The sequence below is a fragment of the Lepisma saccharinum genome, chromosome 15, assembly GCF_977018435.1.
Source record: "Lepisma saccharinum chromosome 15, izLepSacc3.1, whole genome shotgun sequence".
NCBI classification, from domain to species: Eukaryota; Metazoa; Arthropoda; class Insecta; order Zygentoma; family Lepismatidae; genus Lepisma; species Lepisma saccharinum.
The window spans coordinates 28,077,120-28,096,605 of record NC_139243.1 but is presented as its reverse complement, the minus strand read 5'-3'; the positions used below and the strand labels follow the sequence as shown (position 1 = coordinate 28,096,605).

The 19,486-nt window shown below is 37.6% G+C and overlaps 1 protein-coding gene across 1 annotated transcript in view; it reads left to right on the top strand.

Moving 5' to 3' along the window:
- LOC145999437 (glycine receptor subunit alpha-2-like) overlaps positions 1-18,581 on the top strand; it is a 413,104-nt gene extending 394,523 nt beyond the window's left edge. The window contains exons 7-10 of the mRNA XM_083136398.1: positions 3,427-3,564; positions 10,228-10,429; positions 16,016-16,184; positions 18,227-18,581. Coding sequence (XP_082992524.1) covers positions 3,427-3,564; positions 10,228-10,429; positions 16,016-16,184; positions 18,227-18,484 — 767 coding nt within the window. The 3' untranslated portion in view covers positions 18,485-18,581. The remainder of the gene's footprint in view (positions 1-3,426; positions 3,565-10,227; positions 10,430-16,015; positions 16,185-18,226) is intronic.
- The last annotated feature ends 905 nt before the right edge of the window (positions 18,582-19,486 follow it).

The window sequence follows — 19,486 nt, the reverse complement described above, 5'->3', positions numbered from 1 at the left end:
ATGTAGTTGGGCGTAAACAGCCACATGTAAGCTGTAAGTCCAATAAAATTTACTGTTGTTGATATTTGATATGTAGGCTGAGATAAAATCCGATATTGACACTTCATTTTGAATACGTTTTTACCATTTCTCATATCGTTGGTTCACTTCCCCCTTCCCCTGAGACGACTGCTGATAATCTCGCTTCGTTTTACAGCTAATAATGTAGTTGGTAGAGTGCCACACACGTAAATTTGCCGTTGCGTAGAAACGTATTTTCGTTTCGTCTCCCTCTCTCTTAGCATCACGTGTTCTACCCTGCTCGAAAACCTTCGCTATTGTTGCCATATTGTCATTCCATTCCTGGACACACTCGCGCAAACTTCATTGAAAACAATTGAACAGCGCTCCAGCTCGCGGTTCCCACCGGTCAGCAGGGACGGCAATGTGGCAATATAGCACGGCGTAGTCGTTGCTTCTTTTATGCAGTGCATGTTCATTGGCTAGCTAGTAACTAGTGTTGCCAACTGTAATAATGAAGCACTATTTCTGTCACGGAAGGGGAAAGCAGGTAAAGTGGCGGTGAGTTTTGTTGGATTGGAAGCACCATATTTTTATTTTATACTAAGTATTTGACCGGTTTGACGTGTGCGTGTATTGCGTGTGTTTATGTAAAAGTGTGTGTTTGCTAATGAACGTTAAATTCCATAATGCCTCCAGTTCTGTCGAAGTTGAAATCAAAAACCTTGCATAGCCAAGCTCGGGAAATTCTAAGCAACGTGCACGAGTTCATGAAGGAGGAAGCCAGTCATGGTGTTAGCATCCCAATAAAGCATTTTGGCAAGAGAGCAGCGAACAGCAGCAACAAATTGTTCATATTTCATAATTTTGGAATTATTCAAAATAAATAAATTATGTGGCTCCAACATCATTTCAACTCTGGCTCCGGCACGTGTTCTTGTAGAAATTGCATAGAGGAGGCTGTCATTTTTGCTGCTTAATGCGATACATATTGTTTTCTGTGTTAAAATTGCCATGCTTTGATGGGTGACCAAGTTCATAGCAGGGCCGGCGGAAGGGGAGGGCGAACCGTCCCATCGCCCAGAGCGGCAAAATTTGAAGAGAAGAAAAAAATAAGCCTATTGAAAACTGTGATCGAGCGAGATATTCTTTTGCGCTGAATAGTATTGAAATAGCATAAGAAGTCTCATTATTTATTTTATATTTTGATGTTTTAGTTAGGAATATATTGATTTTCAATTTTCCGTTGCTGCGTAATGACCGGGGGGGTCGAAATAGAGCGGCATCTGCCGCCACCTCCCAGGGAGGCAAAATGACTAGCGCCGGTCCTGGTTCATAACAAAAGAAAAAGCCGCGCAGCTTATCGTCTAGTGGCAGTATATGTACTTGTTATTGTTGTGGAAGCCGGCATCCTTTGTAAATGTACAACAAAGGCAACCGACTGTCGCCGATCTCAGAGAGGAAATAATAATACTGCTTCAGGAGGAGTGTTATGGTGCAATTGTAGCGGTTTAACACGTTGGCATGTTATTATCTGCCGTTGCAGTTCCATACCAGTGTATACGGGTTTTGGGAGTGAAAAGTTAGAACGCCACCAGTGCATTAATGCAATGAAAAATAATATATATATTTTTTTATTTTGTTTGAAATCACTCAAATAAGGAATCGTATGAAGAAGTCTTCTTTGCAGCATTTTTGGTAATTTTACTTATGTGTTAGTTCATATTTTGCGAATTTTTAGTCCATATGTATGTAGCTACATACATAGTCACTTGTTAGTACATATTAATCCTAGTCCTGGTATAATGCATGACGTTTAAAACTCAACGTTAGATAGACCTGAATTCTCTAATTTTATTGTTGTACGTAACAGCTGTGCATCGGCGCACCGCAGCGATTTTTCTATCTGCTCCATTAGCAACACTGCTTCTTTAGTTCTGTCGCGCATTGCACGGCAGAATTATCTGCGCTGGACTCTAGTTTGTCATTTTCACAAAATTTGCGTGTTCCTTGCAATCCTGTAGTGTGCTGTTTCGCCGCAGGAAATGACGTCACAGATACGATCAAATGGTGTGTGTGGTTGCCAGCATCGAGGCGGCAAAACCTTCTGAATGAGAGTCTTTGGGCTGCTGTCCCAGCCACACTCGCACCTCACGTTCAACATCTTAATCATCCACGAAAACGTACCGTGCGCACATTTTTCGGAAATTTAAATCATCATGCCTTATGCTGTAAGCTAAACCATGACAAAACCCTATTGCAGTTGCTGTGCTGTCCATCGGCACACGTCAGTTCGAATCATTTCCTCCACCCGTATAATCTCCACATAGTCCTCGAGTAAAGTCGCCATTTTTAAATTAAGCTGCCCATGCGTCCGTCTAGTATCAAGGCCGTATCCGGATTGACAAGCGCTCCGTCCCGTCCTCTCCCGTTGCTTTCGTGTGCCGTCGAAGTCACGTACATGTTCCGTTCCAGTACGGATGTCACGTTTCCCGCCAGGTGTCAGCCCGAAGGTCACTCACCGCGCTCTGGGGCGCATGCCCATAGTGCAGAAGCAGAAAGAAGACAATGATTTCCACCTGTTTACTACTCAAATTAAAAATGTGACATGTGATTTCTTCTTTTATAATTTTTCTACATTCAGTGTTATCAATAAAATGTCGAAGAATCATTGAATTTTACCAGCGACGTGCATCTACGCGTAAACAACGATAGTCTACATTCTACACGTAGATTACGTAATCTATGTAAACAACATTGCGAAAGGTCATAACTTAACGAAGGGTGCCGTGGAAGGGAAGGGAACTTTTCATACACTTTCTTCCAAATTTGAACAATTTCTCACCTAGGAAGAAAACTAATATAGGAAATATTCTAGTGTTTCTTTGGGAAAAAGACCACTCTTGCCTCACGACTGCCATCTGTTGTCTTTTTTGTATACTATTTATCTCCTTGCACCTCTCCCTTCCGACCCCACGTCTGCCGCCAATTCGGGCAACGGAGGCAGGCTGACTCCCCGGATGGAAAGCTGCTCTAGGTGACATCTGCTACCGATTCGGCCCTAGCAACTGCTAACTGAATATCATCAAGTTCGAATCTGCTGCCACCTATTGACAATTTTAGAAACTACTCACTACTATTTTCAGTTATCCCACATCAGTTTGTGACCTATTTACCAACTTCCCCTCGTACAAATTCAGGTTACAGTTTCACAGGTCTCAACGTAGTGCCTTATCCAATAGACCTATATTCTTTATTGCTAATAGGTTTTAGTATCTTTCAATATCTTATTAACATTGGCAGCCCTTCAGTCAAAGACAATAATTATGAAGCCCATGTGGAAAGCGAAAATATATTTGTATATTTTTCTATAAATTTTGCAATATTATTGTATAACTGTGTAATGAATATTATTATTATTTCCAGTTCGACATAACTTCAAGTTCATGAACCTCACCTGGGCCGTACATCCGGTGAGATTCCGAAAAACCTCCAACCCAAAGTTCTTCAAACTACCACAGTACGATGTGAAAATTGTAACATCTGAAGATGTGGACGCTCCAGGTACTGTATAAAGGCTTTGTTATAATTCACTTTTGTCAAAATTAACCTCTATACCCTCTTAGGTGTTGCAAGTGAGCAATACGTTGGTGTTACTAAGTGATTTTTGAAATTTAAAAAGTACATATTGAAACGAAAAAGCAGAGGATCAAATGAAAGTAAGCGAAGATAATTTTTTTTCGAAGTCAGGACTTTTCGTGTCCAGCATATTATTTTTTGAACTGGGATGTGGGTTGTTTACATAATAGATGTGTACAGGAACATTGATAATTACAATTACATTAGTGTTTCCTTCTACGGTCGCAGGAGACAGGTCGTGGGTATGTGCCCAACATATACAACTAACTACATACAATACATACAAGATATACAAGGATTGTCATGATAATTTACACGAATTTGAATACAAGCACAGGTGCACATATTATACATTTGTTAAAAACCATATGAAGAGATTATTTAGGTTCCCTAGAATCTGAGTGTGATTCACTTTGTCAAGGTCGTGGTAGAGGTACCTTACGCCGTCGGGGACGGAGGGTCCCGATGGAGTTTATCAGTGGATTGGTGTGGGCTAGAACTTTGGCCCATATGCGTTGTTTGGCGATTTGAAGCGTCTCCTCTATCATTGGATATTTGCAGATCATCATGAATCTGGGTGATACGGGTGTCCATGGGGTAGTACCCAATCATGCGTAGCACTCTGTTCTGCACAATCTGGATCTTTTTTTGATGGGTCTGTGCCATCTGGGTCCATACCGGACTGGCATAGAGTAGAATAGGGCGAACCATCGAAGTGAACACATGGCGGAATGTGGCAAAAGGAAGGGTGTGCGCACGTAGCAATGGAGATAGGTAGCCAAGACGCATGTGTGCGTGCTTGCAGGCCGCATCTGTGTGAGGTCCAAATTTCAGTCGTCGGTCCGAAGATAATGATTAGATGGGAAAATAATATATGTAAAGAATGAAGTATATAAATAGAATTTCAAATTCAAGTGAGTCAAAGAAGGAAATTTGTACAATATTGATGACAATTTTGTGTCAGAAATACGCACTCCAGCATCAAGAAATTTGTCTTTGCTTAAAGCAACCCTATAGATCCTATACTCATCAAAGTTCTTTGGTAACTGGGTTAGAGTTTGTGTGCTGCCACCTGTACGTCTGCAACCGAAGCAAACCTACAAACAACCTTTCCGCTTCCTCTTCAGTTCACTAAAAGTCACATGGTGAAAGGTCCGGATTGTAAAGAGAATTCTACAAGTTTTCCCAAAATGAGCTTTGCTAGAGTTTGCACATTGCCTGTATATGAACTGGCATTGTCCTGCAACATGATTACTTCTTGAAACAATGCACCAGGTGGGCCCATTCGTCTTGGATTAACACGCAATAACGTTGGATCCAGTGAAGTGCCGTAGACTATAACTTTACGTCTACATGCGTTGTCTACACGTAATCTACATACGTAGATTACATTGGGTTGTAGTTTACGTAGACTACGTAGACAATCTAAAGTGCATTAAAATTAATATTCAAGGGTTTCATGAAAAGATAGTGACTTTTTCATGAAAAGATAGTGACTTTTTCAACTATATTGGTTCCTAATGAAATGAAAATAATCTTATTTACAACAAAATTTCTCTTCTCTTCTATCATCAGCTATGCAAGAAGATAAATAGTATGCAAAAAAACAACAACAGATGGCAGTCGTGAGGCAAGAGTGGTCTTTTTCCCATAAAACACTAGAATATTTCCTATATTGGGTATCTTCCTAGGTGAGAAATTATTCGAATTTGGAAGAAAGGGTATGAAAAATTCTCTTCACACATTAGCAACTGATACGCAGTATAATTTTCTATTTATTCCACGGCACCCTTTGCTAAGTCATCACCTTTCGCCATGTTGTTTAAATAGATTACGTAATCTACGTGTATAAAATAGTCTACGTGTAGAATGTAGACTATCGTTGTTTACACGTTGACGCATATCACTGGCTGGGTCTCTATGCCTTCTAGTTCAGACTGCAACCTGAAGGGTTAACTGTCCATTCACACGTTTATTGCCAAAGCACTGGATCAAACAACTCGACCTACACTCTGTCCAGGGAATCTTTGGAGCAAGGGAACGGAAGAAATCCTCTACGACTCGAAAATTCCAGATCAAATAACGCGAGAGAGGGGAAGGCTAAACGTTACTGCAGCTACCAGCCGTTTGCAAAAGCGCTTACGGGTTTGCTTCACCCACTCGCTTTCTCCCCTTCCATAGTGTTACGCTCGACCTTGCTACACAGATTACCGAAATATTGTCTCACTTTCATTTGACTCGCTCTGGCATTAACAAGTGACCTACCTACAGATACAGAATTAACTCTAAATAATTGCAGTTTAATGTACAATTGCTCTTTAGTCTCTATCCTTTCATTAAGTGACAATAAGAATGAAAATTCTAACTACTCTCATGCATTTCACTAAAATCGTACGAAAGTTATTTCAAACTGTAAGCAAGTACCACTATTGTTATCGATTGTCTTTGCTTCACTTTGAACACAAAGCGTTCACTAATTACTTACACTGAATGCATATTTTCTTTAAAAAAATATTTATAGCACATAAGCAGAACAACTGCAATCATAATTAACTAAATAAATGGTACACATGTGTACCAATTATTTATTATTGGTACTTTATAGTGAATTCAAAGTCTCTACGTTATAAGGAAACCGCAATGTTTGTTTAAATGCTTGCAAAAAACGAATACGTTCCTAGTTTGTTATTTTTTTCTGAATTATTTACCACAAAAGTTGTGTATATATGTGCTTTAATTTAACATTAAAATTCTGACCAAGGCAAATTTACAACATAAAAAATATACACTAAAACTTAACGTTTCCACCCTCTAACACCTATATATATATGTACAAGGTGCGTCTGAAAAGTTCGGTGAATGATCCAATATTTGAAAAACCGCGTTGGATAGGATGACGCGCCCGCGCATGCGCATTGAAATACATGTCAACAAGCGCCCCCTATCGTGCAAATCACCGAAGTGAAGCAGTGGTGCGTGCTGCGACCAAGCTAACGGAGTGAGTGTGCGAACTCGTGTCATTGAAACATGGAGCGCAAAATGGAGCAACGCGTTAACATGAAGTTTTGCTTCAAATTAGGGAAAACGGCGACGGAGACTCATGGAATATTAGTGCAAGTGTACGGCGTTGAAGCAGTGAGTAAAAAGTGTGTGTTTGAGTGGATTAAACGCTTTAGAGACGGAAAGGAAGGTGTCGAGGATAAGCCGCGTTCGGGTCGGCCGTCAACAAGCACATTCCCAGACAACATCCAACGAGTGCGACGGATGCTTGCGGATGATCGGCGACTGTCGTTGAGAATGATCGCAGAGGAGTTGCAGGTAAGCAAAGACAGTGTACGCACTATTGTTCACGAACATTTGAAAAAGCGAAAGATTTGTGCACGCTGACAGACGAGCAGAAGCAAACTTGGATGGAAACGTCTGGAGATGTCATCGACATGTCTAACCGCAATCCGCAGTTTTTGGAAACCATCGTTACTGGAGATGAAACCTGGTGCTACCAATACAATCCGGAAACCAAGCGACAGTCAATGGCATGGTGTCCATCGTCTTCCCCGCCTCCCAAAAAAATTCGGCTGACAAAATCCAAGATTAAGACGATGTTTTTCGCCTTTTTCGACAGCAAGGGCTTGATGCATCATGAATTTCAACCCGCGGGTCAAACTGTCAACACGGAAGTTTACGAGGGAGTTTTGAAACGGCTGCTGCAACGCATCCGGCGGGATCGGCCAGAACTGTACCGGAGTGGACAGTGGACTTTCCTCCACGACAACGCCCTTCTGCACACTGCGATCCGCGTGGTCAACTTTCTCGCTCAACGCCAGGCGACTGTTCTTTCACACCCTCCGTATTCTCCAGATTTGGCGTCGGCAGACTTCTTTTTGTTTCCCCGCCTTAAAGTAGCCCTGAAGGGCTTCCGCTTCGCAGACGTTGCGGATATCCAACAACGCGTGACCACGGTGCTTCGAGCGATTCCACAAGAAGCGTTTGCTGCCAGTTTGCAACAGCTTTACAACTGATGTCAGACGTGTGTTGTAGCTAACGGTGATTAATTTGAAGGGCAGTAAAGGTATAAAAGAAAAAAAAAGTAAAGTAAAGTGTTCCCCTGTGCTTAGCACCACGCCATGAAGGCGTATAGGGGGTGTGGGGGTAACGCCCCACACTTTCTTGATCTGGTCGTGAGTGGGGGTGATGTGATCGGCACCACGCCCCTGACCGCCTTTACCCCCCAGGTTTCCCCAGGTACCCATGTTATTCGACGCTGGGTGGGCGCCGGGGCCGCTTCCATCGTTAGAAAAGTTCCCGGATTTGAACCGGCCGGGGATCGAACCCGGGACCTTTAGCATGGTAGTCAGACGCGTTACCGACTGAGCCACCGCGGCCAGTAAAGGTATTTTGTTTGTAACTCTTGTTTCCTTTATTTTCTGAGACCATTCACCGAACTTTTCAGACGCACCTTGTATATATATATATATATATATATATATATATATATATATATATATATATATATATATATATATATATATATATATATAAAGATGATGGTACGTTCTTTCATCAATTTATTGTGAATATTCGTCTGAAGAACATGGAAACAAGGCTTAACAGTGTTACCACTGATTGATTAGCGTAATGAGCTTCGAAGCAAGGGCGCCTACGCTCAAATCGTGTGTAAGGTAGGGACATTTCATCAATTCATTATAATGATTGTCGTTGCGATTAACATAGTGCGATAAAAAGCAGAGTAAAGTAAAAACAGCATAAAGACAGTGTGAACTCCGATAGCACCCGGTCGAAATACGCCACTGTATATGGAAGAACTTTGGGTTTTGGTTCAATAGGAACTTGGATGTAGGCAGATATTGAAGATCGAGCATGCTGAAAGGGAAGAAATTTCCATGTCTGGTCACTGGTTATAAAGCGTGCCTACTCCTCCGTAACTTACTGCTCGTTTCAATTCAGCGAGGCATGATCAATATCAAACTTGGAAGAACCTTCGTTTCATTTCAGCTTCAAAGAGCATACTCAGTAGTCAAGGGCATATCTTCCCACGGGTGTTTTTCCCTGTTTGATTACTTTTTTCTCATCCTCATTTCTAGTTCCGGATTTTTTTTTAATTTCAATTTAATTACATTTCAGATACAAGCACATTTTTCCTTAGCATTTCAAATTAATATTCAGTTCTCTACGTTTGTATTTAATATTATTTGTGACATACCATTTTCTTATTGTTTGGCGTAGTGTGATTGTACCTAGGTAAATATTCGGAAATTCATCTTTAGGCTATTCATATATAGAAAAAAATAAACAGTACATTGAATTTCAATGTATGGTTAGAATTCTTTACTTCTCTATGTAGCCTTCACCATAGTTATGGCAATTGCCATCACAGAAAAGAAGGTTTTGCAGACCTTAGTCGAAGAAGTCTGTCCCTGTGATTTGTCACGAGTACAAGTTTGAATTTCAGGCTGTGAACATTGTTGGCTTCAGCGTTTGAGTATTGTAAAAAGTCGTTCATGAATTATGTGATTACGATTCAGGTTTAAACTTTTGAGGAACGCTACAACAGTTTTCTTCGTATATGGCATGACTAAGTTTCAGGTTTAATTTTTTTTCAGTAATGATAAACGAGTTCCATTTGTTAAGTGGTGTGGCTAGGTTTCAGGTTTAAACTTATGAGTAACGCTACGTATCCCTTTGTTAAGTGACTACAATTCAAGGTTTAAACTTTTGAGTGACACTTCGCATCCCTTTGCTATGTTGTGCGACTAGATTTCAGGTTTAAACTTAAGTAACGTTTCGCATCCCTCTGTTAAGTGGTGTGACTAGATTTCAAGGTTTAAACTTATGAGTAACGCTACGCTTTCCTTTGTTAGCTGGCGTGACTATATTTCAGGTTTAAACTTATGGTTATGACTAACGCTGCGCATTCATTTGTTAGCTGGCGTTACTAGATTTCAGTTTTAAACTTATGAGTAACGCTAAGCATCCCTTTGTTAAGTGACGTGGTTAGATTCAGCTTTAAACTTATGAGTAACACTTCACATCCCTTTGTTAAGTGGTATGCCTAGATTTCAGCTTTAAACTTAAGAGTAACACCTCACATACCTTTGTTAAGTTACATGAATAGATTTCAAAGTTTACACCAATGAAAAATTCTGCTCGCCTTTGTTATATGGTGTGACTAGATTTCAGGTTTAAACTTTTAAGTAACGCTCGAAAAGTTATCCTTGCAAGTAGCGTTACAAGGATCTTGTTAAAAATTTAAGTACCGCGACTTTAAATTATGAGTTCTGGTGAAAGCACCAGTTCATTTTTGCATCTTACTATAGAACTTGCCTGTTCTTCCGTCGGGCGCCCTACGTGCTGGCAAGGGAAGTGTGGAGCGGGTAATACGCAGCAGACCAACCGGACAACCGCAGTGGCGCTGAGAGCGGGAGGAGGTGCTGCGCGCACCTCGTTCTTCAGGCTGCTGTGTTTCTTATCGCCTTGCCAGCATGTTGAGCGCCCGCCGTAAGACGGACAATAGCTAGTGTTGAAATTGACAGAAGCTTACACGTTAACTTGCATTATCTTCTTTTGCAGAGTGGAAGCCAAAATTCATCTACCTAATCGTGATACTTTCAAGGGACATCAAGAGTCACGTGATGGTGACGTACTTCCCCAGCGCTCTGTTTGTGATGGTGTCGTGGGGGAGCTTCCTGGTGTCGCCGGAAGTCGTTCCAGGGAGGATGGTCCTCCTGGTCACCACCTTGCTCACATTAGTTACCATGCTCAATTCAGTCAGGTAATTTTCTGCAAAAGGTCGAAATTACCATCACAAATCTCTTCGACCCTTTAGAGTGTAATAGATTCAATGAGTGAGAGCGTCTTACCGTCTCCTTTTGGCAGAACAGTGAGAGATTTTCGGTGAAATGTCGATATTCAGTAGGAAGGGAATTAATGGATTGGGGGAGAATGCTTTTTCGGGATTTTATGTGTCACGTAGGAAATATATGTGCCTTCCGCCAATTTGGGAGCTGGAGGAGAGTGTCTGGGAAGATCGGAGATTATTGACTTTTCTTCAAGGCTCAGAAGCAAAGGCGTAGCTTCAGACATATTTCGTTCCAACTGTGAAACAGATTGAAATCCTTGCCACGTCATGACTGGAATGGTTATCTTTCTCAGTTAATTAAGCAGCAATTGTTTTGACTTTGTTTGCTCCTTGTTTTATAGCAGAATTTAAACAGTTGGTTATGTTTTCCTAACTGAAATATTAACCCTCTGCTAACGGGAAATAAATCGGTTTGTGAACTGCTTTTACGATTACCGTGTTTCATATTAACGTTCGGTTAATACGTTTCGTAGTACGAACGTAAAATTTAAGGAAAATACCAATTATTTAACTCTCATGCTGTACAAACTTGGATCTACTTACACGTAGACTGAAAATTATTAGCACAACTTTTGTATAATGAAATTAGATATTGTAATGCACATTTTTTCATACGAAATGCCATAGCATAGAATTTGCTAAGAGAATTCCAGGTTATTTGACATACAAATATTTCGACCGTATTTTGGTTACTTCTGTATTTATAGAGTTGCACTTTCAACTGGTAAATAGTAACTTCGAAACATTAGTTGAAAAGCATGTAGTGTATTAAGAGTATACATGCGAAAGTGTGATGCTGATCCTTAGTCCTATAGTAGCCTCTCAAAAAGAAATTTGTCAACAATCTCCGTGTCACTTAAGTGATTTACATAAAAGGAAAACTAGGGTAAGGTAATTTATTAATTCCATGATTGATTAATTGATTAGTGTGTTTGATATATTCTCAGTGGCACATTTATTAGGAACACTACTTATAAAATATAGGACGTCATTCTTCTTTCTGAAACAGACACGATAAGGTTTCAGAAACTTTCTTTGCCGAAACGGATTGGTTGTTCACTCGAATAACCTAATCGACCTCATCGCAAAGATGTTTTATTAGGTTAGATCTGAGGACCTCGAGGGCCAATGTCCTTGAGACCAGTTTCTCACGAGCCCTGCTTTATGAGAAGTCATTTGATGAAGCGTACAGTATGGCCGCAAACGATATATTGGTAATATATGGAAACTATACTCAAATAAGCTTTGGCATTCAATCTCTCTTCAACTGGGGACAGGGTTTCTAGTGAGAGCTAGGAAAGTACACCCAACATTAGAATGCTCACTAAGCACCCTGTTTTCGTCAGTGACACGGTGTTCCTGATAAGTGGCCACTGAAGATGTATATGGTATCACATGTCAAACTCCATTCTTTTGTAATCAATTGACAGGTGAAAGGTAAAGAAAGTCTATTTAAAGCGTTTTCAAATAAACTCTGCTCTTATCACTGATATTCTCTTGTTTCAATGTCCCATCAAAAGACAATACAAATTGATTGTTAGGCCAATGAATATTAAGATCAAAGAGAACTAGCTAAGATGTTCTTCAACGAGTTTCTCTCGGGTAAACCATGCCAGTTCTGATGAAGATTTCAAGTTTTGGAGTCGACCTTTTCTTCATTTCGTGAAGATGAGTGATGTTTGGAGTTTTCAGAATTTACCTGGTTAATCGGAGAGAACAACCATATTTTCGTAGCAAGGAAACTTCCACCAAAACAAGAGAATGTCAATTGTTAGTGTAGAGTTAGGTTGAAAACACTTTAGTAACACAGATGTTGTTTTCTGCTAGCTTTCCAATAGTTGTGAGTCCAGACGAAAGGTAATTGATTATGACTTAACGTAAAGCAGTACTGTCCACAAGCATATGTATGCATGTATGTATTAAGTGTTCACATGTCGCTTTATATAATTCCTTCGTAAAGCGTTGTTCAGTGTTTTTCTTCCTTCAATCGACTTGGTTATGTCTCAGTATAATTACATACTCATTAATTGAATTTTGAAATCAATCATAGTCACACCAACAACGACAAAGTATGTAAGCAATTTTTAAGAAGCCATAAATTTTTGCATGAGTATTTGCACTTTTTGAAGACATGTTGATTACCTTATCGAAAATTGTAACTCACAGGCTTTCATTTTTTGTATTTTTGATGGTGAACTGTTGTATATAATGCATGGGCTTAGTAATACATAGATGTAAACCTAAATTCTGTGTTGTCAATCTGTGTGAGAAGAAAATAAAAAAATGATAATGTATACAACATCTAACAAATCAATAACTGTGCAATAAGAAAAGAACAACTAAAAGAAAATGCCCTGAATGTTAAACAATAACTAATTATTCGTTGTATTAATTCCTCAACTCAATATTCATCACCTAACAAAATAAACTTCAGGTTAAAAAATGCAACCCTTATATGTAGAGTTTGCTTAATTCCACTCCTCAAGAATGAAATAAAATATTGTGATTAATATATTTCAATACTAAATGTAATTTATTTTGATGTGCATTACTAACAATATCGACTTTAGTAATGCGATCATATTTACTTCTGATAGCCACTCATTGACATTACTTTTGTGAAGTAAAACGAATATATACCTTATACATTTGTTTCTTTACAGAAATTAATGCCAAGCGGTGATTTTCAGAAGTACAAATAAACATGTATATAATGTAATGATATTTCTTATTTATTTATTTTCTGCACAATAATATCGTTCTAAAGTGAATTACAGAAAATCAACCACAAACGTGTCTGACTAATATTATACGTACGTATATGTACATTATCACATATTTATACATTAAGCACTAACTTGAAGTTCCAATAGTAAAAAGACACATCAATATTAACTTTGATATAAAATAATAAAGTACAATTTAATTGAAGATAGTGGTTAATTATACAAAGACTATTTAAATAATAGAAGCATGAATATTTTGTTTGTGTAGTGCCAGATTAAAAGTAGGAAAGAAAAGGTAACGTATATTAATTGATATTTATTTATTTTAAATGATAACCCATGTCACGTGGTTTAGAAGTTTCGGGAAACATGTGTATAACTATGTCGTGCTATGTAACGACTCTTCAAAATAATCTTGAAAAATGCACAGTAACAATGTTTTTTATAGTCATGTATTTTTCTTCTTTACATGAACATCAGAAGTTTTAATGTAAACTGTGATTTTGATTAGTGAAGTTGTGGAATTTTTAAATTGTGCGAGTTAGGACATTGATGGAACATTTTTGACAAATTATGTCGATTGTGTTGGTTGTCACGAGTAAGCTTCATCCAGTGTCAACTGACAATATGTATGTTTAGATATGTACGCTACAAAGGTATCCTCCCGTTCAATCGCTTCCCGATCCATCGATTCTCGGAAAGTGGGCGTGGTTTGTCCGTATCCATCGCTCTTGATAACGAATGTGATTTTTTCCGGTCGGGTGGTCAAGATCCATCGTCCCAGAAGTGTCAGTTGTATGCAGGTGTTTATGCCAACTCTACCATGTGTGTGTATGCAGACTTCCTTGAGACGAACATTTCTTTTCGGTTTACTTGGTTAATAACAATAATGATAATATTAATAATGATGATAACAACAATAATAACAATAGCAAAATGACCACTATGAGTATGTTTTCTTTCCATGTTAGGTTAGGTTAGGTTAGGTTTGATACCTTGGATATATGGTTAAGCTGGAGTGAAATGCCATTCATTCCTGTTGCACATTTGTTTATATTCTATAGGTGTCTTCCCGTTCCGGTTGACGATTTGTTACTTGCAAAGGAAAAACGTGACAAGGCTCCTGTTGGAGCCGCCTAGGGATTTGTCTTGAATGGGATGTACAACTATAACAATCTCGTCTATTGCAAACTTCTAGGCGCATTCCATAATCGTACAGTAAGGTCGAGATTGCTTTCGTGATAGCAAAAACATTTTTGTACATTTAGTATGTACTTACTGTTCATTTATTTATTTGCATATTATTTGTTTATTATTTGCATTTATTATTGCGAAATGCTCAGTTTTTCATTGCTTCTTTTTACATATTTATGTGAGTAACAACGTTTTTTAGTTTTGTTTGTGCGTGTGGCACACATTGTTATATACATTATGTGAGTGGTCATTCCCTTATTTTCGGAAGCGATGGATCTGGAACACCTAATCCCGGAAAAAACACTTGAGGAGCGATGGATCCGGACAAACCACGCCCACTTTTCGAGAAGTGATGGAACGGGAGTAAATCGCTACAAAAGTTCAAAACGATAAATGATCATAATACCGACAGCAATGAGTAGCGATAGCATACAATCACACGTTGCTACTACGTTTGTCGACATTAGGATTGCTTACATTTCTATCTATAGTTAATCCCTCATATTATTTTTGTCCTATGATTTGCACATGAGGTTTGTTATAACACCAGTAAGCCTTGTTTCCATGATATGAAAAAAGGATGAGAAGAAAGGAGAAGAAGCCACAATGAACTGAAATGGGGGACTGAAGGTAAACAAAGAATGGAAGAAGTTGTTAGAAAGAATGGAAAGGACAAGAGCGAAAGAGGAGAGAAGAAAGGAGAGGAATGAAGAAAGAAAGGATAAGAACTTGAGATAAAGAGTCCAACCACTTTCCAGATGAAAGGAAATGTTTATCCAAATCGCCTGTCAGATGAAAGTACAGTTGACAAGGAAAGGCCACCTGCTGGAATGTTCTAGAGAGAAAACAACTTACAAATAATCTTGTGTCTGGAGGGGAGTGATTTCTGTGTATATATATCGTCCTGTTTTTGTACCTTGTTACATTTGTAATTGGTGCAGAGTTTGGAGAAGACCTTGCTAGATGGTTGAAACGTTACCTTAAGTTTATGTTTTAAAATATAAAAAAAAATCTGCCTTGGTCAGCATATTAAGTTTTTCATGAGGTTTGTCTATACAAGTTTTGGCGAGAACAGAGGATTAATCAAATCTATAATACATGAAAATTTATCATTTGCAAGTCACTTTCACAATTTAATTACTACAGGTTGTTATCAAAATTCACTTTTATTGTCACGATTAGCCTAGAGGAGTAGAAAAGCAACGAAATATAAGTAAAATACAAATACACGTAGCAAATAATTGATATAATTAAGGTGACTGTGAACACTGAATGACTATAGACGTTTAATATTGTATTGTACATAGTACTTAATGGTCTATATGCTATATATTTATAATTCACCAAAGGTAATTCCGTCACGTGGATTATGAACCAGTCTAGTACATCCAGCTAATTTACATGTTTTGAAAGTTTCGGGTTCTACTACATTGTACCAATACATATAGCACGACACGTCACATATGTACTTAATCGTATAAGGGAAATATGTATTTATATAGTTGTCTGAAAGGTAATTTAGTCACAAATGGAATTACCCTTATACATTTTATAACGTCTATACTTTCTATACTTTCAGACAAAGGACTCCAGAATCTGATGAAATAAAACCAATCGAGATTTGGATTATTACATGTATTGCTTTTGTCGTTCTGGCAATGGTCGAATATTCAATTGTCTTATTCGGAATGAGGTACAAAAGCACATGGAAGAGGAAAGAGAAAGTGGAAGATGAGTCTGAGGAAAAGGTATGGCTTAATAGTTATTCCTTCTAGTGTGTTTACACAGTATTGTGCAGGCTTTGTTTTGTTAAATGTACGTAGAATCAGATTCCTTGTACATTGTCAGTATTGAATTTTGCAGTAAGGCATGTCTTGACAAGTGACACATTTTTCACATCTTTGTGAACGATGTGTTCCAGTCCAATATCTTGCCCACCTAATAACATGATTAAGAAGTTTTCATAATCACTTATGGTGGGCAAGAATCATAAGCACACACACAAAGGAAGGAAACATGAGAAATGGGGATAGACGGAATGGAGTTGAATAAAATAAAATAAATATATGGAGTTTGGCAAAAGACAAAATGAACGAGAAAGACAAAAAGGATGAGGAAAGACAAGAGAGGAAAAGAGAACGAGATAGAGAGACGAGAGAGGAATATAACAGAGAGTAGAGAGAGAGAGAGAAAGAGTGTGAGGAAAGAAGGAAGAAGATGAGGATATAGAAGGAAAGGGAGAAAAGAGAAGAAGATAGATAGATAGATAGAGAGAGAGAGAGAGAGAGAGAGAGAGAGAGAGAGAGAGAGAGAGAGAGAGAGAGGGTGAAGAAAGAGCAAGTGAGAGAAAAAAGTAAACGAGATAGAGAAACAGCTTGTTGAAAGTGAAGGAAATAGAGAAAAAAGAGATGGAGGTAGAGAAAGAAAGAAGGAAAAGACATGATGCTGAGAAAAGAAAAAGACAGTGAGTAAAGATAATGAGATAAAGATACAAGGAGAGGAAAGATAAAGAAAGAGAGAATTATAAATCGCTATAAAGAGAGAAGAAAGAAAGAGCAGGAAGCTGGAACAAGAGAAAGAAAGAGAGAAAGGGATCCAGCTAGAGAAATAGGGTGAGGAAAGAGAAAGAAAGAGAGAAAGAGATGTCTCTTTAGAAAAAAAGGTGGAGGAGGGAGATAGAGAGTGACGCAAGAGAAAGAAAGAGAGAATAGAGAACCAGCTAAAGACAGAGATGGACAGAGAGAATAAGATATAGAAAGAGAAAACAGCTAGATAAAGAAAGAGTGGGAACAGAAAGAAAGATAAAATAGAACTAGCTAGAGAATTGGGGGTGAGGAAAGAGAAAGAATGAAAGGGAAAAGAGAAAATAAGAGAAAAGAGAACAATCCAAAGGAACAGGGCAAGAAACAAAGGAGAAAAGAACCAGCTAGAGAAACACGGTGAGGAAGGAGAAAGAAAGAAGAAATAAACAACAAGCTAAAGAAACTGGCTGAGCGAAGTAAAATGAGAGAAAAAGATAACGTGATAGAGAAACACAAGAGAAAAGAGAGAGCTAGAAGAGGATGAAGAACATAAATATTTGCTAAGCAGTTCTCGTTCTTGCATTGCTTTAACTTCTGGCCTTTCTTGCATCAGTTTATAATTAGTTACAATTATGCACAGAGCACTATCAAATCGTGACCTCTAAATAATATGCCTTGTGAAGTTGTAATGATGCTTAAAATTGAACATCTATTAAAATCAAATTTTTAAGATGCCCTCACATTTGCCAATTCAATAGATTAATAACACTTTAGAAAAATGATTGATATGTACGTCTTTTAACATTTAAAAGCTTGAAATATTTGTTGCTTTCAGATAATGGTTCTAAAAATATCAATGATTAATTCCGACAAATCGTGCATTATTTTGAGTAACTGATTGTTAATAATCCAAAACATTCGCTTTTTTTCACTCATTGCATATGTTACACATGATAACCATTTCATTATGTAACAATTTATTTATCTTTCTTAGTGTTTTAATGATGAAGGTTAATAAATTTATAAATTTTAAGGTCATAGTTTGTGTTAATTGGAGTTAGTTTACTTACTGTTATGCTAAATGTGTATTATTGCTAATTTAATACAAAACGAAATCGTTAAAATTAATAGGTTTCTTAATTTGTATCAACAATTGCTTTGAAATACCGTAGTGGTTGTACTCTCAGGAGTTACTGTCAATATTGAACATTTTTGAAGAACAATATTATTACTCATTGTTCATATGTATTCTTGTTTTCACTTCTCAGTCTGCTGAAGACATGGTCCATCTTCATAATCAACAACCTGAAGATAGAACTGTTCCGAAGACGACAATATTCAGTGGTTTTGCCAAGACAATAAAACTGAAGAAAGATGAAACATTTGGGGATGGCCTACTGGATATGACAGCTCTTACTGTTTTTCCAATCGCTTTCCTAACATTCAATATCGTGTACTGGGTTGGCTACCTACGGGAAAGGGAGGATAAATTCAGAGAATTACTCCAAAGGTGGGCTTTGATATGAGAATCACGAATTGACGAAGGACATTTATTTGATCTAGGACAAAATGTGCATGATTTGTGAGAACCTCTTCTGCACATTAGTACATACTTTACATCTTTTTGGAACGTTACATAGAGATGCTTAGTTTAAAGGAAACTAAATTAAGATTACTGAAATTACAGTTTTTGTTAAAATTAATGAACGATATTTAGATATACTCAACGAAAACGATTACGAAAGAATAAAGAATTCTTAGCATTTATTAATTATTTTCTTAGTTTTGGGAAATAACTATAATCGTTAATTATACTACAAACTGAAAATAGACAACAGATGAAATTCCTCGAATTATCAATAGTTGAGCTATTTTACAAAACTTTAGCACAGAATAATAACCAGTCTTCAATGATAATACTGTTTAACACGTCAAAATAATGTTAAATATCAGAAAATATTATTTATTTATCGTTGTAGAATACAGAAGTTTTAAAATATTTAGTTATGTACACTAACGGTATCTTTAAATTTTCACCTTAAGGAAAACCAATCTTTTAATAAAAGTTACAAAACATTTGCTAGATTATGCTATGTCTTGTGTATAAGCTTGTGTATAAATCTCCAGCATTACATTGTGATATATTTTCGACAATTATATATATATATATATTGATTTTTCTGTACAGTTGAAGTTCTAAAAATAAATTCTTAAAATATTAAGTGCCAACACAGAGTATATATTTTAAATTACACTATTCCTGGGACGTTTCATCTCAAATATATGTATGGATATTAATTACTTTATTGTTAATGTCTATGTGAGATGACGTTTCCAACGTAATTAATTATAAATAGAAAAACAACTTGTTTCTACATTACAATTGAACATTATCAGGTACAGAATAACTTGAAAGAAAGGACCAAGTAGTTAAATATAGATTTATGTTATAGCGTGAAAGCTAATTGTAAATAGAACAGAGTCTCCGAAAGAAAATTATAATGCTTATGTTGCTTTTATGTTACTTT